This window comes from Lissotriton helveticus, chromosome 1_1, assembly GCF_964261635.1.
Source record: "Lissotriton helveticus chromosome 1_1, aLisHel1.1, whole genome shotgun sequence".
NCBI classification, from domain to species: Eukaryota; Metazoa; Chordata; class Amphibia; order Caudata; family Salamandridae; genus Lissotriton; species Lissotriton helveticus.
Genome location: NC_136057.1, coordinates 1,272,153,564 through 1,272,176,491, shown reverse-complemented (window position 1 = coordinate 1,272,176,491; position 22,928 = coordinate 1,272,153,564). Strand labels below are relative to the sequence as shown.

The window sequence follows — 22,928 nt, the reverse complement described above, 5'->3', positions numbered from 1 at the left end:
GGTGTTCTGATCACACTGTGTAATGATAATGGCTGCATCCAAACTAGGGTGACGTGGCAAGAAAAATAATGCTGGATTAAACCCAGACCCGTGACTGGGGGTGTGTGTTTGATATGTTTCAATGTTCCCTCCATCATTTTATTTGGTGATGTTGCCTAATGGTGATAAGTGTAACTCTCCTGTTCATGTCCGAACTTGTGGCTACTTCAGGGAGATTCAGGTGGTTGTTTAGAAATATTCATTATAAGTGATCCAACAGCTGAAGTGAAAGCTTCCCATCCATACGTTCCGCTTGGAGAGTCCTGCACCAAAAAGCATGACTGTTGTGGATGACTCCCTGCGGGTACCAGGTGTGACGGTCTAAAAAAAAGATGCAGATGCATGTGGCCCCCAATGTGCAGAGGGAGGGATGGGATTTTGGGCTGGACCCTGGAGGCCATGGGTTACTCCTCTGGTGTGGGACAGGAGTGTCGTTGGGGAGTTATCAGAGGCAGAGAATCTTGGTCCTCCATGATGCCCCTAGCTCTTAAAAGCTCCCATCCATTGCTATCCACCTTAGATATGTTCAAGCAACCAATGTTTGGAGGCTATAGTGTTGTCCAGAGCTGCCTGTCAGTGGGAGCTGTGATGACTTCTCCAGCAGGTAGGCACTGCCAGTAGTTACTCACGGAGCTTAGAAGGCAGTGACACACTGCATGGCACATGTGAATGAAACTGGGAATGTGGCATCACTGGAAGACTTGCTTAGCTGAATACAAAGAGACACGATGCAGTCCGTTTTTTGTGAACTTTAAAGCAATCTGAGCCACCGCTGACAAAAGAAGCTGCGGAACGGTCTCAAACAAAATATCCGACAGCGCCGGCATGGCAAAAATCGCCCCATGAAAGCTGAACTGGGCTTCCATTGATCGCCAACAAGCATAACTACTGCATTGGTAGAAGTAGACCCGATTGGCGCAAGTCGTGTGGAATTTTAGATCGTGAACTAAACATCATCTGCGCCATCTTGTCCACTCCTCAGACTCACGTATGAACATACACGACAGCCATTTTAGGTACCATAATCTCCCTGTTCACGATCGATCACCAGCGCACTTCCCTGACCCTGCAAGCCTCCCTCATGCACTTTGGCTGACCCCGCATCCACATGCGTAAGTCATGAACCCTCCTCTTCCACATGACTCTGTCTCTAGGAATCACGCCCCGCGCCTGACCAACACCTCATTCCGATTATCCACACTGGTCACACTGATCCTTTCCTTCCATGAATACCTCTCCTTTGATGACCCCTTCCTCCGAGCCCGATTGTCTGTACGAACCGCTGGTCATCCCTTGGCCTGAGGATACAGTTTATTGCCCACTACTGTATGCACTCGACCCTTTTCAAAGAAGCTACTATTGATCATGGCCTCCCCGCCCCTTGTGATTCGATCAGGCACACACATTCCAAAGGAATCGGCGAAACACTCAGCTGCGTGATAGCCCCCTCCTGTTGCATGGAGGGTGAGGACCTCTACTGTAGCCACATGTTGGAATGAGCCGGAACTGGGGGGGGGGGGTACCGGGGATGTCATCTTTCACTACTTCACAATGTCTTTATTGTAATAAAGAACGGTCTCATTCATAAACCAGTGTATAAAAGATCAGGCCTCAGAGAGGCTTACAGAGAGCACCTCGAGACGATACCTTGTTGTCCGATCTGATGTGTTCTGCTCCGTCGGAATAAAATGTGTTTCCTGTCTTCCTGTCTCCAGCGCCTGCCTCTTTATTTGATAATCTTCATAAGGTATTAGAGGCGTTTAGCGCCGGGCAAAATTACTTAAGAAACATCGACTAAATCGCCTGACCATTTTTTCTGACCTTCAACAATTGGCGTCCCAACGTGTGGGGCCCATCAGCGACACGTGGATCCGGTGGGAGAGGTCCCAACGACAGAGTGAACGACTGCAACGATCGGAAGAGCTCCTGTCCAATAGACCCTCGTCTGACAGCCGATCATCTGAACTTCACTGGTTCCGAGCAGACCTCTCCCTGAGTGATCTTCGGTCCTGACTGGGAACCATCAGGAGTGCCACGGTAGCAGCAGAGAGTAGAGGACGATCGGGCGCTGGAAGCGGAAGACAAGAAACTGTCCATGCGGTCCGGGTAAGGTCGTGTAACTCGACAAACTAAGAAATATTTGATTGTTTGATTGAAAATACTAGTATTACTCTCCGAATTGTTGGTTCTCTTGGAGATTCTCTGTCTGCAAACTGAGAGGGATAAAAGTATTCTCTCTTCCTTTGCATGCAGCGAAGGGTAGGTAACGCAGGCTTTTGCCCCCGTTGTAATCCGTCGTGCCTATCTTTTCTCCCCCACTGATTGATTGTTTGCCCGAACATTGTTTGTTCGAGAATTGTTTTTCTCGAGAATTCTCTGTCTACAAACGGGGAAGGGTAAAAAGTATTCTGTCCTCCTTTGCAGATAGTGAAGAATAGGTAGTGCAGGCTTTTGCCCCCGTTGTAACCCGTCGCGCCTATTTCTTTCTCGCCATTGATTGTTTGATTGAACGAACATTAATTGTTCGATATTGGTTCTCTCTTTGGGTATTCCCTATTTGCGAATACTGCAGAATAAAAATATTCTGTCTAGTCTTCACGAAGTAGTGAAGGATAGGTAGTGCAGACTTTTGTCCCCGTTGTAACCCGTCATGCCTATCTTCTCCCCATTGGTCAGTAGTTGGATCAACCCGGACCGCTTATTAGAGATGAACCATCCAGCTCCATTGGAAGGCACCCCTAATAAGGACATGTTCACTAAACAAGGACTAGTCGCCATAGCTTATAGTAAACTATGGCATAAATATACGAAAAGGGACCCCAAAAATCAGTGGCCACTGATAGGTTCTTTTGATGATCATAAAATAAAAGCAGAAGAAGCAGCTGTTAGAATAAATAAGGCAACACCCACTATGCTCGATAGTATCGGCATGTGGCGCAAAGAAGCAGAGCAACAAAGGAAAAGAGAAGAAACAAAAATAGGGAAAGAATTGCGAAAGGCAGCCCACCTGGCAGCGAAGGAACTAGATGAAGAGATAAAAAGGAGAGAGGAAGTTAGACAATTGCAAGAATCAGGGTCGACAGGCCAATGCCCTGTTAGGACCCCCTCTACGCTCTACCCAGAGATGCCCTCCAAACAACGGGCAAATGACGAGTTACTGCTAGGTCCTCCGATCATCTACATGCCCCCTCCTTATGCCCCCTGCCAGCCACTGGCACAGCACCTACCAGTCCTGAGCACGGGCGAGGGTGACCCTAGCGCTAGTGCCCCGGCCCTTACGGCCTTCGCACCAGCCACATCGGTAACAACGTCAAATGAACTTGAGACTAGCAAGCAACTAACGGCCAGACCAAATAGGTTGAGCAAAGACGAACCGGATGGGATTGATAAGATAGCAAAGACACTGGTAGAACGGAAAGAGAGCGAAGAATATGCGATGGATATGTGCAATTCACATGCCGGCAGCCACAAACGGCATTTCATATTACGGTTCAGCTTCCACACCCTGAACGCATATGAGGATAGGTATCAAACTAAGGGTCCTGCTAAGCTGACGACTCTATATAGAAAGATCGATGTTGGAGATGGGACTGAGCATGACGTGACGGACCTCTTCATGCAAACGCTCGAGGTCTTCCGCCACATCACTGAACAGAAATCAGAGGTTAAGCTTACTGTCTCAGTCCCGGATGAGCCCCCATTAGAAGTAGCCAACGCTATGATGCCTATCAGAGAAGCCGCCCCCTACTGGGTTCCCCCAAGAGGTCAGGGAACAAACGACGATATTAACCACGCAGATGCAAAAGGGAGGGTTGTGTACAACTGGGTTTATCAACCATGGGATCGACAAGATATTTTAACCTTTAGGCAAACCCTGCCCGATTTAAGAAAGAACCCGACAGCCTTTTATACCGAACTAAGTACAGCCTTGGGCTCAACCATAATGACTCTAGCGGACATTGATTTGTTTTTTTGGGTTATGTCTGCCGGCTGACGTCTGGAAGCAAATCCGGAAGGCCAACCACACAGATCTGTTTGGACATACCTGGAATCAACTCGGTGAACTAGATAGGCAGCGAGAGCCCGGTAGGAAACCTGTAAAAGACATACTGGAACTCCCGGACAAAATAGTGCAGAAGTTAAAGACATTGATCCCAGAGAGAAAGGTAGACGGGTCGATAGTCACGGCTTGCCGTCAGAAACCCCAGGAAGATGTATCAGAATATTTCTCCCGATTTGAGACAGTGTTCTCCGACTACAGTGGCCAAGACATGACCACCGCAACCGGACAACACCTATTCGTGCAAAACTACGTAAAGGGGCTATTACAAGAGGTCTCCCAGAAGTTACAGACAAGCGAGAGTAGTTGGGGGGCCTCAAAACCTGCAGCTATCCTTCAGATGGCTCAGTATTACGAACGCCAAAAGAACGAGAACGAGAGGGCAACAGAGAAAAAGAAAAAGGACTTAAAAGAACGAGTGATGATTGCCCAATTACAGGGAGTGACTCGAGGAAGGGAACAGTATAGGGGAAACTACCAGTCGAATGCCCCTAGGAATTCACGCCCTAGAGACCGCACACCCACACCTGGCGCTCCACGAACAGACCTCGATGAGAACCAGTGTGCGTTTTGCAAAGGATTTGGCCACTGGAAATCTCAATGCCCGGTCCTCCGAGAAATGCTTAAGAATAACGAGACAAGGGACATGACAAATGGCCCCAGGACTAGAGGGCAGGGACAAGGGCACACCCACGACACCAACAGCAACCAACCTGACAGACCGAACACATTTGACCGCCCCCGACAGAATCAGTGCCAACAGTCCGGCTGCGACAATGCTCACGACTTTGCATAGGACTGCCAAGGGCGAGGGAGGGATCCAGTCGAGCTCTGTGTTGACCAGCAAGGTCCTTACGTCACCGCTAAGGTCCTGGGTACAAAGTCTCCATTCTTGGTAGACACTGGAGCGACACGTAGTGTATTATCAAAGCGACTGATTCCAAGGGCACCCTTGTCTGGCTCACACATTACATCGATAGGTTTCGATGGAACGCCCTCCACCAATCCCCTGTCTGTACCTATCTCCTTTGACCTAGGAAACAACCCCACGGACACAACATTTCTGCTCTCCTCCAACTCCCCTGACGCCATTATGGGTATTGACTTGCTAAAACATTTCCGAGCTACTATTAGATGTTCCCCAGATGGAGTCCGAGTCATCCTGTACGACAACCCGAGCATGTCCAGATCCTGCCCTGCACGACATATGTACTCTATCACTGATGCTGACCTAACCTTGCTCGACACCCTACCCCTGTATCTATGGGCCAGAAACGATTCGGATGTAGGACGAATGATGATCGACCCTGTGCACATAACTGTTCGACCAGACGCAATGCTCCCGAAACTCCCACAATACCGGATATCGCCCGAAGGCGAGAAGGCATTGGTAGCGATTATTCAGTCCCTGGTAGATGCAGGAGTGGTAGAGGAGGTGGTTAGTAATGTTTGCAACAGCCCTATCCTACCCATTGTTAAGAAGCAAGGTGAGGGAGATGAGAAAGCGTACCGCTTCATCATCGACCTGCGAGAAGTCAACAAAGTGGTGGTACCACAGTACCCCGTAGTCTCAGACATCACCACCATTCTGACCCTCATCCCGTCCACTGCCACCACCTTCACCGTTATCGATCTCAAGAATGCATTTTTCTCTATCCCCATCCATCCAGACAGCCGTTATCTCTTCGGCTTCACATTAAAAAACCGTTCGTACCGATTTTGTAGAGCTCCTCAGGGCTACACTGAAAGTCCCAGCATTTACAGCCAGGCCCTCAAAAGACAGCTGGACGCCGTCCAGCTACCAGATGGAGTGGTGTTGATCCAATATGTCGATGATATCCTTTTGGCGGCCGACACCACTCCTCTTGCAATCACGGCCACTATCCAACTCTTGCACTTTCTTGCGGAGAATGGCCACAAAGTCTCCAAGAAGAAACTGCAGTTCTGCCAACCTCAAGTAACCTACCTAGGCCATCTCCTGTCCAAAGAAGGGAGGAAACTTACACCCGACCGAATCCAAACCATCCTAGACACCCCCATCCCAAAAACACAGAAGCAAGTCCGTTCATTGGTGGGCCTTACCTCTTTTTGCCGACAATGGTTACCAAATTTCAGTCTCATTATAAAGCCCCTACTTTCCCTGTTGGCCAAAGATGTACCCTTCCCACTCCCTTGGACCCCCGAATGCCAAGCGTCCTTTAAGGAGTTGCGAGATGCCCTTTGCTCGGCACCCGTCCTAGGAACACCAGATTACTCCAAGCCCTTCTCTCTCTTCACTCACGAAAGGGAGGGATGCGCATTGTCTGTTCTAACTCAGCCCATCGGCTCCAAACAACGCCCTTGTGCCTACTTCTCTGCCACTCTCGACCCAGTCGCCAGAGCTTTACCTGCCTGCCTTCGAGCAGTAGCCGCCGCTGCTGTCTCTATCCGTCAGAGTGAGGGAATTGTACTTTCAAACTCTCTCACGGTGTTAGTACCCCATGCAGTTGACACCCTTTTGAACCAGACCAAGACCCAACACCTGACTAGTGCACGACTGACGGGGTACGAATTGACTCAACTTGCACCCCACATCACTCTGAAGAGATGCACGACTTTGAATCCTGCCACACTGTTGCCCTTGCCTGAAAATGACCCCGATGTGCCCCCTATACACGACTGTGTGACCCTCACGGACGAACAGACCAGAAGTAGAATTGACCTTAGAGACACTGCCTTTACAGACCCTGATGGAGACCTATGGGTAGACGGCTCTTGTATCAAACTCCCAGATGGCACCACTTCAGCTGCCTATGCGGTGACGACAGCCCGAACAGTAGTTGAAACCGCCCGCATCACACAACGATCCGCACAGGCGGCCGAGCGAATTGCCCTCACACGAGCATGTATCATAGCGGCAGGAACCACAGCGAACATTTACACGGACAGCCAGTATGCCTTCGGGGTGGTTCATCATTTTGGGCTCTTATGGAGGGAAAGGGGATTCCTGACGTCCCATGGCACACCCATTCTCCACGGAGATCTAGTCTCCGCCCTGATTGAAGCAGTTCTCCTCCCCGAACGATTAGCAGTGATCAAATGCCAGGCACACAAGAAGGTGACGGACTTAATTGGACAGGGAAACGCACTGGCCGACATCACTGCCCGAACCACAGCTGAGAATAGGACAACGACACGCATGTATGTGACCAGGTCACAAGCAGAAAAATGGACTGACGCTAGGGAAACGATTAGGGACATCCAGTCGGCCAGCACACCTCACGAACTGACTGAGTGGGCACGGGTGGGTTTGAAGGACGACAAAGGTTGCTGGCGGACAAAAGACACAAACAAATGGTTGCTGCCTGACTCATACTTGATCCCCATACTGACTATGGCACACTCCCCTGCACACATAGGTTCTGCCCCCATGATTGAACTAATTTCCAAAGTCTGGCACAACAACAAAATCTCCGACTCAGCCAAACGCCTGGTCCAGCAGTGCCTTATCTGCCTACAACACAACCCCGGGAAAGGAACTGTGGTACCCCGGGGAGGGTTTGGGACCCCCGACCACCCCTTTGAAGTCCTTCAGATGGATTACATCCAGCTGGAGAGATGCCAAGGCTTGAAGTATGTACTAGTCATTGTATGCGCCTTCAGCAAATGGGTGGAAGCCTATCCAACCCGTGATAACACAGCCATGACTACTGCCAAAGTACTACTGAAAGAGTTTTTCCCTCGCTACGGCCTTTGTCGAATTTTATGGAGCGACAATGGCCCCCACTTCATAGCTGAAGTTATCCAACTAATCCTGAAGGGGCTGGGGGTAAAACAAAGGTTTCATGCGGTCTTCCACACCCAATCCGCTGGCCTAGTTGAGCGACACAATGCTACACTGAAGCTGAAACTGTCAAAAATAGTGGCCACCACAGGGCTTAAGTGGCCAGATGCCCTCCCACTGGCATTACTATTGATGCGCTCCACTCCCACTAAGCACCACTTGACCCCCTACGAGGTGGTGTTTGGACGACCAATGACCCTCTGGACCGCCCCCAAACCAACCTCCATTCACGACGTCCCCGACGTCCTGCTGTCAGATTATTTGTGCAAATTAACTAAAACGTTGTCTGTCATTCATCAACAGGTGCAGCAGGCCATCCCCGATGCTTCCAGGGGCCCCGGTCACGATATCCAACCGGGAGATTATGTTCTAGTCCGGAACTTTCAACGAGCTAAGAGTCTGGAACCCCGGTGGACGGGCCCCTAGCAAGTACTGATCACCACTCGGACGGCTCTTTGAGTGGAGGGAAAGAGGCACTGGCTGCACGCCATCACTGCAAGAAGGTCTCCTCGACCCTGGCCACGACAGAAAACGTCGACACCCAAGAAGAGCTCCTGAACAAAGACCGACCATCACTGAACTGCTATCCTGATACAGAGGCACTTGAACTTTCAAAATTCTCTGATCCCACTGTGCCATCCCGGGAAGGGTATTTCCTGCGTCGAAAGGAGGGAGCTTTGGCTAAGTAGGCCACTGACTAAGTTAAAATCTCAGAACGGTGACCTAAAACAACCAAGGGTCACCCGGAGAGAAGCTAAACAAAGTCTGTGGTTCTGCCCACTACCGAGCACCTTGAAGATGAAGATGATGGAAGCGCCAGATCAGAAGATGATGGAAGCGCCAGATAAGAAGATAATGAAAGCAACAGGAAATACCCACTACAGGAACCCAAAGACTGACAATTTGCACAAATCAAAGACAATCGCCTTCTTCATTGTCTTCCTCTTCTGCCTCCTCCTCATGACTTCCTTCTGGATCTTGGAGGACAGCTCACCTGCTCACCAGACATTGCTGGCCACTGTACAGCCAACCACCATGAGAGAGCATCATTTGATCCCCCTTTCGCCTCAGCTCCGAGAGAGGCGTAGGGAGTTCTGGAACAATTCCTTCGTGCAACTGCTGCACCAGCACAACCTTGCTACAAATGCCACGAACTGCTGGATCTGCGGGTTGCTCCCGCATGCCACTGAACACTCTATACCTTTCATCCCTTCTCCTTTCTCAGTTCATGGCTCCTGCCTCGCCTGGTTGATCCTCTTGCAGGAGAGCAACAAGGACAACGCCGCTTCCGGTCAGACAGTGTCACACTTCTACTATGGGTTCTGGCTGAACAAAACAGGAAGAACGTCTGCCCCCATTTGTCCTGCGGTCTCAGGTTCCGCCTTCCTTATGAACATTCCTGCCAAAGAAAGAGTCGAAGTGCAAGTACTCCACAATCCAGCCAGACCCACCTTCTCCCACCTGCGGAAGCAAACAGCTGCCACCCTGACCGTGGCTCTGTCTGTCATCAATGTCACAGGACTTGTGTGTCTCGAAGGCCAGGGAACGCAGCTGGTGGGACACAGTTCCTGCCGCATCACCAGAACATTGGTCTCAGCTGATCCTCCTTCCTTTGTTGCTTCTCCAAATATGTACTTTGTCTGTGGTACCAAAGCTTACACCTGGCTCCCGAGAGGTTGGAGGGGTACGTGCTATATCGCCTTCATTCTTCCTCCCACGTATGTGGCCTCAGCCTACCATCACCGACAAAAGCGCGCCGGAGACATTGAACAAGCCGACTCCACCGGAGCACAGTTCCTGGATGCAGCAAAGGGACTTGTTCCTCTGTGGGGACCAATGGCAAACAGCCGCGCTATCCGACACCTAACTCAGGCAATAGAAACAACCATTAACATCACGGCTGGCGTCCTTGCTAACAACACGGCTGAGCTTCAGGCAGTCCGCCTGGTGGCTCTCCAAAACCGCCTTGTCCTAGATGTGATTCTGGCCGACCGTGGAGGAGCATGCCGCATCATCGGCTCCAGCTGTTGCACCTACGTGCCAGATAACTCGCCTTCAGTCTACAAAGCAATTGAACACCTCCACAGACTATCCCCAGAGGTTCACCAAGAGCAAGAAGGATGGTCGCTTGGAAGCTGGTTTTGGGACACTTTGAAGGACTGGGGATGGAGATTGTTTACATTTATACTGATACCAGTTGTGGTACTGTGTGGATGCTGCTTAGGTATCCAATGTCTGCCACCTTTGCGTTCACTCATTTCTAGCTATATGTGCCCTAAGACTTTGGACTTCAGAACTGAGCACATGAGTCCCCTCTATGAGATAGAAATACGTGGTCTTATGGGGATAGATCCGAATTGACAAACTGGCGAGACATGTTAAAAGGGAGGACTGTGGAATTTTAGATCGTGAACTAAACATCATCTGCGCCATCTTGTCCACTCCTCAGACTCACGTATGAACATACACGACAGCCATTTTAGGTACCATAATCTCCCTGTTCACGATCGATCACCAGCGCACTTCCCTGACCCTGCAAGCCTCCCCCATGCACTTTGGCTGACCCCGCATCCACATGCGTAAGTCATGAACCCTCCTCTTCCACATGACTCTGTCTCTAGGAATCACGCCCCGTGCCTGACCAACACCTCCTTCCGATTATCCACACTGGTCACACTGATCCTTTCCTTCCATGAATACCTCTCCTTTGATGACCCCTTCCTCCGAGCCCGATTGTCTGTACGAACCGCTGGTCATCCCTTGGCCTGAGGATACAGTGTATTGCCCACTACTGTATGCACTCGACCCTTTTCAAAGAAGCTACTATTGATCATGGCCTCCCCACCCCTTGTGATTCGATCAGGCACACACATTCCAAAGGAATCGGCGAAACACTCAGCTGCGTGATAGCCCCCTCCTGTTGTATGGGGGGTGAGGACCTCTACTGTAGCCACATGTTGGAATGAGCCGGAACTGGGGGGGGGGGGGGGGTACCGGGGATGTCATCTTTCACTACTTCACAATGTCTTTATTGTAATAAAGAACGGTCTCATTCATAAACCAGTGTATAAAAGATCAGGCCTCAGAGAGGCTTACAGAGAGCACCTCGAGACGATACCTTGTTGTCCGATCTGATGTGTTCTGCTCCGTCGGAATAAAACGTGTTTCCTGTCTTCCTGTCTCCAGCGCCTGCCTCTTTATTTGATAATCTTCATAAGGTATTAGAGGCGTTTAGCGCCGGGCAAAATTACTTAAGAAACATCGACTAAATCGCCTGACCATTTTTTCTGACCTTCAACAGTCGTGATACTTATATTTGAACTTGCATCTTTTTGCCTGCAACACGCTAATTGCTTACTCAAATCGATCAGATAAACCAGTCCACGCCCTGAAAAGAATCCCATAAGCTACCCTGGGAATTGAAATGCGTCCGCATTACACAATATGGGGATTCTTGTATTTGATTAAATTGTTCCACCCAGTGGAAATAATTGTTTTAATTGTCTCACTACCGGGTTTGATTGTTATGTTCCCCGTGATAGCAGATACTTAACTCAGCTATACAATGTGGATGTTAAAGGATATCCAAGTAGCTGTTTTGTTTGTGAATCAAGACTGGTGACATAATGTTTGTATAATTTGTTGTTTTGTATCACTTTTTCATGTATTATTTTTTACATTATACTAGTTCACCACGAAGTTTGCATGTTTTTGTTTGATCTGTGCATAAATAAGTGTCATTTGTTCTAGACTGATATGCATCTAACTTCTCTGACCCATGATTCGAATGTGGAGTAAAGTACATAGAAATGAGCAGCAAATAAATGCCTTAAGCCAATATCAATTAAATTGTTGGTTCATAGTCTGTTAATTGAATGTAGCAGCGTTTGAAAGGTGATGGCTAGGACACTTCTTGCTCCTAGTTTAATACGGCCCGTCCAGCTACCTAGGGCCAAACCCCTTGTTGCTATTACGAATAGAACCAGGGCAGCGCTTGGTGCAAGAGGGGATTATAGAGGCTACAGCCCTAAATGGAAGTCCATGTGAAAGGGCTTGGCAGTGTCTCGCCCTCGCCTACACCTCACAAAACATCTTCATGGGGGACTGCGGCAGGCAATGACCAGAAAGGCTTCATACAAATGTTCTACAATCAAATGGCCATAGACAAAAGGGAAAAACTCCATACATCATATCTGACACTTACAATAATCAGGTATGCCAAACAACAATAGCACCATCTTCAGTAATTAAGCAATGGGGGGGGCAGTTAGTTTGAATTGTAAAACATTTCCATACTGTACCTTGGTCCATTTTCCTGGTCCAGATCTGCTTGGCAGTGATGACTGAAACCAATCCTGACATTTGCCACATCAAAGGGCACTTCACAATGGTAATTTTTTATCTTTGGGTTAAAATCAGGATTCAAGTGCAACTTTGCAATGGTACAGATCTGCCAGATGTGAGATAAGGCCTCATGGTCTGTTTCAAGGAAGAATGAAATAAACCAAGCTGTTAAATGGATAAAGAAGTGGCACAGTGTGTACGGTGTGTACAAACTTCACAACACATGTTGTACAATGCATGGCATAAAGCAAGTGTTATATTATGAAGAGCACGTAGTAGCTATTCAACAGGTTAAGCTGCACGGTACACAGCACAGAGAACATGCTGTAGAGTATGTGCTGCACAAGACTTCTGTACATTGCACGCCGCACAGAATATATTGTGAAGGGGGACTTTTTTTAATGTATTTATGTATTTTTAGAGGTGTTGCATAGTTAACCGGTGGTGTGTAGTGCTATGCATACAAGAGTGCCAAAGCAGAAAAAAATGCAGTTATTTCGTCACTTTTATATTTATTAAAACTATCTGAGCAAAGATTTTACCTTCTTACCAGCAGTCTGATACCCAAATACAGCAATAAGCAACGGAAGGATGACTAATCAACCTTTGCAAAGGGCCTTTCAATCTGGAGCAAACATATGTGGCTGCATTTTTAGCAACTTTTTATTTGTTTGAGCTAGAAACAATTTTTGGGTTAAAGTCTGAAAATTATGCAGCAGATAATGGATTATATGACCAATGCGTCAAATCCATAGTTATGCGTAAAATGCCACAGCTGCAAAATTTCATAATTCTAGTGGCCTGATTTATAGATTTTAACCTTTGACAAACCCTAGGGATAGAAAATGTGCACTTTGATAATTCCTGCTATAATCTTTTAGAAGGGCCTGACAGATTTAGTTATCTGCCAGGCACTTATCATTAATAACTATCAATATAAATATATATATAACTGTGGCCGTCATTAATCTATTTACCAACAAAAGACCCCCCACCAGGGAGTCACTGGAGCACTCTCGGTTTTTCGATCTTCAATTTTTTATTAATAGCAGAGGCGTTTCGGCGATTCCGCCTTTTTCAATGCTTTTGTATATAGCAATAACGTTTCTTAACATTTAATCTCTTCGTTGGGCGTGTGCGGAGGACGGCCGGGAGCCGTGCGAGTCCAGCTCCCTATTTAAATTGCCCACACAGGGCGAAAATGTGCGCTATGGGAATACATATTTCATCATAATAACAGCCCCCAAACCACTCTGCAGAGCTTTGACATTGTCATGGTTACTAAGATTATGCAGCTTGGAAGGTCAAATGGGGCAAAGTTATGTAAATGATGCAACACAAAATGTGAATGTGAATTATGCAGCACATTCTCAGTTGGTATTATTTTAACCATTTGAGATTTTTAAAAAAATTGTAAAATCTGCAAATTTTGCAAATTATGTGGCACAGTATGTGGCGAATGCAGTAAATACATAATTATGTGGTAAATGCTGAAGCCAGAGAACCTACTGACTCTCACCATGCATGGTCCCTTGTTTTATTAGAAATGCGTTGAGGAAAGGTAAACAAAGTCCAAACATTTTAATTCCAATCAGTGTCCATTATTATCTGCACTTTGAAGAAAACTGCTTTTTCAAGCTAACTGCCCCAAAATAAAAATATAATATAAAAAATACATAACAAGTAACCAGTATGAAATAGCCTGAAATTGCCATCTCGGGGTTCTGATCACATTTATAATCCACTCGGCATTAAACCTCATGGTTTGTAAAGGTCACCAAAACCCCTCAATGGCAATATTGAGCCATATTACATAGCTATTCATAATATATTCTCCCCCTCTCTTCCAACCATTGGCTGTTTTATTGTCACTCATTTTCTGTTTCTTCCCATGACAGCATACGACAGTGGGGCATTGGGTCAGCCACTTCAGTTACTGGTTCTATTGCACTGTGAGTGACTGCATTTTTCCTGATGGCATGTGCTGACCCGCCTGAAAATGAATGGGTTTAGGGGCGCCTACTGATACGACAGAGCTTGAGTTTTCCATAGTCATCTTTTATTAGTCAAGTTATATTTCTTTTATTTTTTGATTTTGTTAGGATTTTTTTAGATCTACAAGGCTGCTCACTTGCTGCTCATTTCGCATGCTGTGCGTCACATCCCACTTTGGCAGGCATCTTATTATGGTATTGTTCATAGTGTGTCATTGCTTTTCCGCTCCAAGTTGGCCAACATACTGCCTCTAAATTTGGTGGCTATTTTGAAATTTTAAAACAATTATATACTGTGTACAATAGCATTGCAAGAAGATTGCTGGCTGCTAGGTTTCATTTAACTTTTTATTGCAAGCATATGCTGACCATGTTTAGGCAGTGGCATATTTTCTTTTTTCTTCATTCTTTAAATGTATGTGCATGTGTGTGCGTGTGTGTGTGTGACAACCAGACAAATAATATCTTTGTCAGGACCGGTGCGTTAGGAGGGCCAGACCCAGTAGTGTGTTTAGGAACTTTCGAGTGACTGTATCAAAAAAACAAAAAGTGCGTTTATATTTGGCTCGGTCTGCTTTATAACCTACCCTGCTATCAAAGCGCGCGTGGAGTTAGAATAGTAAATACACACTTCATTACAGCCATTAACCGGTCCTCAAATAATAGGTATGCTATGGTGTGTGTGTGTGTGTGCGTGTGGTTGTGTGTGAGAGCATGTATAACCCACGCAGTGACAACCAGATCGGTCCTCATAGTGTAGGTAAACCTCAGTCAGTAGGTAGGTAAATGAATGTATAAGTGCAAGAATGACGGACAGAGTCCATGTATGAAGAGTCAATGAATGGTTAAAATCACCAGTGACTGAAGAGATGCTCTCACCTATAAGGCTGTTGTCATTAATAGAGCGGCAATTGCTCTGTCGTTTGTAGGGGAGCATTATAATCATGGGTAGTCTGTATGTAATCTTTTATCATGTTAACATTTGTGCCGTTAGATTGTGTACTGTAATAACGTGTAAGGTGTAGTGATAGACATATTTTTGTATAACTTGGAGAAATCTGCATTTCATTTGCATAGGATTATACCTAAACCTCGATGTGAAGAATTTTACATGTGACCAATGAACGTTATGACTCATATGCTATGTAACGCATTGATTTAAATATGCTCAGTAACAATGATCCCATATATGTAGGCTGAATGAAATTACATGCAGGTTCTTATGTTGGCCGAATTCTGTTGGCCTGATTTATATTTCTCCCTTCTGCTCTCAAGTCAGGGTTTTTAGTAGAATTCATGTGTCTGCAGAACTTGTTCTTTTCTCAGGTTTTCAGTTGCAGGTGGAGAAACGCATCTTTGTTAGTTAGAATAATGTATTTTTTTAGGAGTTAGGCTTAGGGAGGAGAAAACACATTGAACAGCAATGCTGACACTCTCTCACCGGAGAGAGCCTGGGAATCAAGGTCATCAGGCCAGGCCTGGGAGCATCGCTGCTGAATGGAAAGTTACCTACGAGGAGGTATCTTGCGTGGATAGGGTGATGTCACGTGGTATTGTGGGAAGTCTTGTACCAGTTTTGTATTGGGGTTAGGGACAGAGTCCGAGGTCATCGACCTTGCCACAAGTGAGGGAGCATCTTAGAACAAACTCTGTAGCTTCATGCTACCTGACCCACTCGAAGTGAATGGTCTTCTTAGGAAGCCTTCACTTGCTGACACCTTTTTGGAACTTGCCTGGGAAATGCTAAGTAGAGATGTCACTTTAGTGGGAAACATCCTTTACGACGCAACTTTTACCACGCAGTGCCTTTACAACGCAGGTTTTTCAACGCAAGTCATTACAACGAATTGCGCTGGGGGGCGCTCTAGGATAGGTAATAGTTTAATTTACTATCCAACATCTTCCCTACTATCCACGGGGACTGGAGTGGGAATAGTAAATTAAACTATTCACTATCCAGCCCCCCCCAACGCAAGTCGTTGTAACGACTTGCGTTGAAAAACCTGCGTTGTAAAAGCATGCGTGGTAAAAGCATGCGTTGTAACAACGTACATCCCACTTTAGTGATTGAGTAGGGATAGACTAATGCTTTTTACCTACAAACCTCCGATGAAGGAGACATTGGAAGTTGGAGCGATAATCTTCTGTGTCCTGATTCTTGAATTAGTTATTGTGTGTATGCTGCTTTGTCTTAACTTCACACGTAGGTTTGGCTTTGTATTAGTAACAATGTATTTCTACACCCTCATCTTGCGGTGTTTGTATGTCCAGCTGTTCTGTACTTTGTAATAAACTAACTAAACTTTGAATCAGGAGTCTGTAATTCTTCTGAGTCATGGCTCATTGGACCTATAATGTGTAATTGGCTAACGATTTCTCTCCCCTCCACACATCCAAGCAGACAGCAAAGAGACATCAGCCAGGGGTTCCAGAGTAAGTCTAGAACATAGAACCAGGCTCCTTCAGTTGGTAGCAGAGGATAGTTGTCTCTATAAGTGAGGAGAGAATCTACAACTCTAGAAAAGATTTAAACCCGTAGAGCCCGAGAAATTGCCCAATGATCCAGAACAGATAACTGCGGATTTTGGCGGAGACCGACAGAGATTGATGGTGCGGCAGGAACAGTGGTGAATGGAGGAGTGAGTATCAATAGGGATGCGTTGTGTAATATATTGTGGTGATCATTTCATTGTGTGATGTCTTGCGGAGTTAGGATGACAGTCAAGTGAATGTTGTTTCAGACCGGATGCGCGCATTCCAAGAGTTTTGTTTTGTTTGGTTATTGGGCCCAAGAGTAGCCTAAGATCCCGGTATATATTTTGGGTGTAGAAAACACTGATTTGTTGTAATTGTATGACCATTGATTTGTTGGGAAGTTGTGAAGCGCTATTGACAACCTGCCTGAGAGAGGGAACTTTGTGTGAGTGGACCTGTTAGAATCATGTAGAAAGCCTTGTGCGCAGGGGTGACGACAACGATTCAAGTGGCCAGCGTAGGTCGAGGGTCACGGGGTGTAATGCCGCGCTGGGATTGGTTGGTGATTGTCAGGGAAATTAAAGTGGGACATTTCGTCAGTTGAGAAACATTGATTTAATCATACAATGCTTTAAGGTACAGCATGACTTATGTAGGAGAGATAGAGGAGTGGTGACTCGAGTGGGTGAGGAAGCACCATCCAAGGATACCCCAGCACATTACATGGCAACTAATCTAGAACTCCGTACTATAGTTTGGTTTCAAAATTGGCAAAAGATTATTGAGAAAGAAGGATATTTGGCTTTTCCACGCTATGGTTCATTTTGATTAGAGGTATTGCATCAGTTGAGGGGAGTGATGTCTTTATTATGGACCCACCCAGACCAACACAGTTTGAGGCACTAGATGCTTGAATGTGACCAGCTCAGGCAAAGAACAGTTTAAATTGTCAAGGAAGAATTGGAAGTCAATGAAAGCATATCAGGATGCACGATGAGATGCACAATTGAAGAGATGGAGAGTAGATACCATCGAGGGTGAGAGGTTGTACCCACTATTAGTAAAAGAGGGAGACTCTCGGAATAGGAATGGAGAAAGAGATGATGGGAGAGATACTGATGACAGCTTGTTAGACAGGTTACTGGCAGAGTGTCCTCCACCATACAATCCACATTCAGAAGAAGGAAGGTAAGAATTGGTAAATGCAATGAGTACGGAAAGAATGGTAATGCCACAGGCAGGATGTAGTGCAGGAGTAGTGGGGAAGATTTCAACAGGAGCAGAAGGGACAGGAGATGTCAGTTTTTGAAGGTACAGAGTCAAGTGGAATTAACCCTTCTATAAGGTTCCCGGAAGCCCTTACGGTACCGGTCACAATCGGACCTGTAGTCTCTGTGTATGATCCAAGAGGAAGAGAAAACACTAGATAACAGCAGTCAGGAGTGACAGAAAGGGTCAACCCAGGAGGGAATGGGACGATGAATGGAAACAATCATTTTTTGGTGCCTGTAGATGCTAGTGCCCTATTGCCAGCAACCGCAGACTCTTCAAGGGTGCGGGTTGGGTCTAGTACAGTATGATCAGTGTCACTGGCAAACTCCAATTCAGATTTGAGGATGTGGGAAGCTCCAGTTAGAGGACCCATGGGAAGGATATCAGAGGTAGGGAACAGATCAGGGGGCTTCTGGAGATCAGCATGTCTGGCAGACTACAGCCTCAGAAAGTTGACAAAGGAAGCAAAGTGGTGAAAATGAAGGACAGAGAAGCATCTCAAGTCAGGGAACGATTAGAGCTGCAGTAAAGGCGAAATAGCTAGACGTAGTGAGACTAAAAGCAGAGGTGGATAAGATAAGCAGTGGAAGCTTGTCTTTAGAAAGAAAAGAACTTTATGAACAGGATGAATTGTTTTTTCATAGCAAAGGATGTCACTCGTAAAGCACTCGTAAAGCAGATGAGAAATTGACAGAATTGGCTCGAAAGTATGATGTGGATTTGTCTAAGACGAAAATGCTACAGGGAAACCACAGGCTCACTTACACTTATCGGGAACTAGAGTAAAAGGGCAATAGGGTTGAAGACACATAGTTGAGAGCTGGTCGTAAGGATATGCACATGGAACATGCTTGATAAATGGGAAGAAAAATGGTCAAAGAAGAAGATTAGGAAGATGACGGGGTAAACGCCTCTGCCAGGAGTTGGCATACCAGGAGGTGAAGCTTACCTATTGCGAGAGGTACTGAGTGGAGAGTATGTGCATGTTCCTTGGAGCAGGGGTGATTTGGCAGCCTTCACAAATGATTTTCCTCGGCTGAGGGAGATACCCGCTGAATGGTATAAACAAGTTGATCGCCTTTTGAAAATTTCAAAGGTGTTGTGGATTGATCTGAAAACACTGTTTGACATTGTGGTTCCAAGTGATTTGTGGTCTGCTTGTAATATTGCTATTGATTGGCCTTCTACTGAACCAGAGAGAGATCCCATAACTCACAGTCCATCACCTATGGTCATGAAAAATTTCGAACAGGTAATTACATGGTTGCAGTCTAAGATTGCGCCACAGGATATCGATTGGGTTAAGATAGACCAAAACACTCAAGAGCCTAAGGAATTAGTGCATGCTTATTATGAAAGGCTGTTATTATTATTATTATTAATGGGCATTTATTAAGCGCCTGGTTACGCCACTGGCGTGTCCCCGCGCTATGACAAGTGGAGTGACTGTCCCCCCTCCTCCCAAACAAGCTATTTGCTGAAAAGGTGCGTTTTAAGTTTTTTCCTAAACTGGACTTCGGAGGGTTCAAGCCGAAGTTCCAGCGGAAGATTATTCCAGCATTTGGGAGCAAGGTATCTAAAGGATCTACCTCCCATACGAGCTTTAAATATTCTTGGAACTTTTAACAGCCCGGTCTGCGAGGACCGAAGACTGCGTACAGGCTCATAATGGGATACTAGACTCTGGAGCGGAAAAGGTGCTTTGCCGCTGTTGCATGCCTTTAAGCAGTATAGTGGGTTGGACATTTTAGATCCGAAAGATATGGGACAATTTGTGTGCAGGTTTGTGCTGGTATTGAGACCTGAGATTAGCGTCATGATTCAGCAACATTTAATCAGATGGCAGAACAAGTCAGTGGACGCAGTTTTATGGTATGCCAGATATTGTAGCGATGAGGTGGATTCTAAACACAGGAAAATGAAGGACAAATTAATGCTGGTCCAGATGAAGAATGCAAACAGAGTAGAACAGGCGCAGACGAATGGAGGGACTTTAGGCCGGGAAAAGGGTAAGGGATAGATCCCAAGCTAGGGGTAGACATCGGTACATTGAAGAGGACCACTGCCTGTCATTACTGTCACAAAATCGGGCATTGGACTCTCAAGTGTCGAGCAAATCCGACATATCAGTATCAGTATGAAAAGAGTACACAGGTGCCTGATGTTATCAGCACTGTAATAAGCCCTAGAACCGTAAATGGGAGAGGTCCAAATCAGCTAGTGCAGGTACCACAACCTCCGCAAATTTGCTAGGGTAATGTAGCGTATCATCAAATGGTTTCATGGAGACTTTGGACGGATCCGATCCAGACCCATTGCAATGATGGTGCCTGAGGGGGAGAGGAGGACTGTACCCTTGGAGAAGTCTTAGAGGTATACAAGCGTGGACCGTATGTAGAGGCAGATTTAGGTAGTCATCCCATTACGTTCTTGATTGATACTGGTGCTACCCGTTCTACTGTGAGATCTGCAGTAGTCACAAAACTATCCCTCTCTGGACAATCGATCCAAGTTGTAAGAGTTACCAATAGTAGAATGACAAACCCATTGACAGATTACATACCTATGAGAATAAGAACATTTCAGGATCAACACCAGTTTGTGGTGTGCGATTCAAGTCCAGTCTATTTGTTGGGACGTGACCTTTTGTATAAGTTGGACTGTACCATACAGCATGCCCGACAGAGTGGAATTGCAGACTAATGATGATGACATGGCATTCAAGTTGGTGAATCAGAATCCCTGTGTAGACATGTATCCTGTGCTAACAGTAGATGATATACCATATGATCTGAGAGACACCGTCTCTCTTTTGGTGTGGGATTTCACAGGAGAAGAGATAGGACTTATACGAGGAGTTGAGCTGGTTCGTATACAGATCAAGCCAGATGCTGAATTCCCATGTACGCCTCAGTAAGTTGTGGCCCCAGAAACTGTGGCAGGATTTACACCAGTGATTGAGTCCAAGATTGCACAGGGCATCCTAATGGAGATCATGGGAAATCCGCGCAATTCACCTATAATGGGATTCCAGAAACCAAATGAAAAGTACAGAATTGTGCAGGACATGTGAAAGGTCAGTGCAATTGTGATTCCATCTTGCCCTGTGGTACGGAATCCATCTGCTATCCTATTCCAAATTCCTTGCAAAGCTGAGTGGTTCATTGTGATCGATTTGTGTCAAGCTTTTTTCTCGATACCCTTGCATGAGGAAAGCCAATTTTTATTTGCTTTCCGGCTGGAGAACCAAGTGTTAACATGGTGTCGTAATCCACAAGGGTATACTGAGAGTCCATCCATCTTTAACCAGATTTTGAAAAAGAATCTTGAGAGCCTAGTGCTGCCAAAAAGCTCAGTGCTTGTGCAGTGCATTAATGACCTCCTGATTACTTCAGAGACCGAGGAGGCTTGTAGGGATGATACCATTGCTCTATTAAATCACTAAGCAGAGAATATACACAAGGTATCTAGTAGCAAACTTCAGTACTGTTTGCCTTAAGTTCAGTATTTGGGTCATCGCTTTCAGAAAGGCAAGAGAAAGGTGTCACCAGACTGCATTGAGGCGATCATGAAGATGAATCCGCCTACCACACAGAAGGAAGTCAGGATGTTTTTGGGAATGGTTGGTTACTGCCAACAGTGTATTCCCAACTTCTCATTGAAGGCAAAGCTCTTAAAGAGATTGACGCACAAGGATGTGAGTGATCCAGTACCATGGGATAACAACTGCTTGGTGGGCTTCTTGGAGCTGAGAGAAATCCTGTGTTGTGCCCCGGCTCTGGGAAAGCCTGATTACAACAAAGCATTTTCATTGTTTTGCTGTGAAAGGGAGGGTTGTGTGCCATTTGTACTCAGCCAGGTACATGGGGGTGTTCGTAGACTAGTGGCTTACTTCTCAGCTACATTAGATTCTATAACTTCAGCGTTGCCTGGATGTCTCAAATCTGTTGCTGCAACTGGTGTCAGCATTGAGAGATGGAAAGCATTGTGATGGTCATCCTCTTACTGTTTATGTTTTATACTCAGTTGAGCTCTTGATGACGAGAACCAAAACACAGCACTTGACTAATAACAGGCTTACTCGCTATGAGAAGATCTTGCTGGCCTCCGAGAATGTCGCCTTGAAAAGATGCTCTTTATTAAATCCTGCTACTTTGATGCCAGCTCCAAGTGTTGAGGGGGAAGATTGTGAGGACCATGACTGTCTGGATGTGACTGTACTCTGTACTAAACCGAGACCCGACGTTGTTGATGAACCACTGCCTGAATCAGACCACGTCCTTTTTGTCGATGGTTCATGTCTGAGAGACAATGAGGGTTACTTGAGAGCAGCCTTTGATGTCTGTACTATTTCTGGAGTTGTGGAAGCTGTTTACTTATAAGGAGTACATTACGCACAAGTAGCTGAAATTATTGCCTTGACCCGTGCATGCCTTGTTTCTGATCAAATCCTCGTCACCATCTATACCGATAGCCATTATGGTTTCAGTGTGGTTCATGACTTTGGACAGCTATGGTCTCAGAGGTGGTTCTTAGCAACATCAGGATCTCCTATCAGGAATGGGGAATATATGAGATGACTGTTGGAAGCCTTACAACAACCAAAGGACGTGGCCATAGTAAAGTGTGCCTCCCAAGGGGAGGTGGGAGGATTTTGTTACTGTGGGTTACAGATATGCAAATGAAGTCGCCTGCTTTTGTGCTGTTCATGCTTGTATCTTTCATGGGAATTACTCAGGCGAGAGCACAGGAAGTACTGAACTCAGCATGCAGTTAGCCATAGCGGACAATTGGGACAAGGTCAAGCGTCTGCAGGGAGAAGTGGCTGATCAAGAGGAAGCTGGCTGGATCAAAGCAGGTTGTAAAAAGAGAGAATATGGCATTTGGGTTTCAACAGATGGGAGAGCAGTGTTGCAGGATT

The 22,928-nt window shown here is 46.2% G+C and overlaps 1 protein-coding gene across 2 annotated transcripts in view; it reads right to left on the bottom strand.

Moving 5' to 3' along the window:
* The window catches only part of CPED1 (cadherin like and PC-esterase domain containing 1), a 320,213-nt gene that overhangs the window by 183,826 nt on the left and 113,459 nt on the right, over nt 1–22,928 (bottom strand). For both annotated transcript variants that reach the window (XM_078680455.1, XM_078680463.1), the window contains exon 6: nt 12,224–12,401. In XM_078680455.1, coding sequence (XP_078536581.1) covers nt 12,224–12,401 — 178 coding nt within the window. The remainder of the gene's footprint in view (nt 1–12,223; nt 12,402–22,928) is intronic.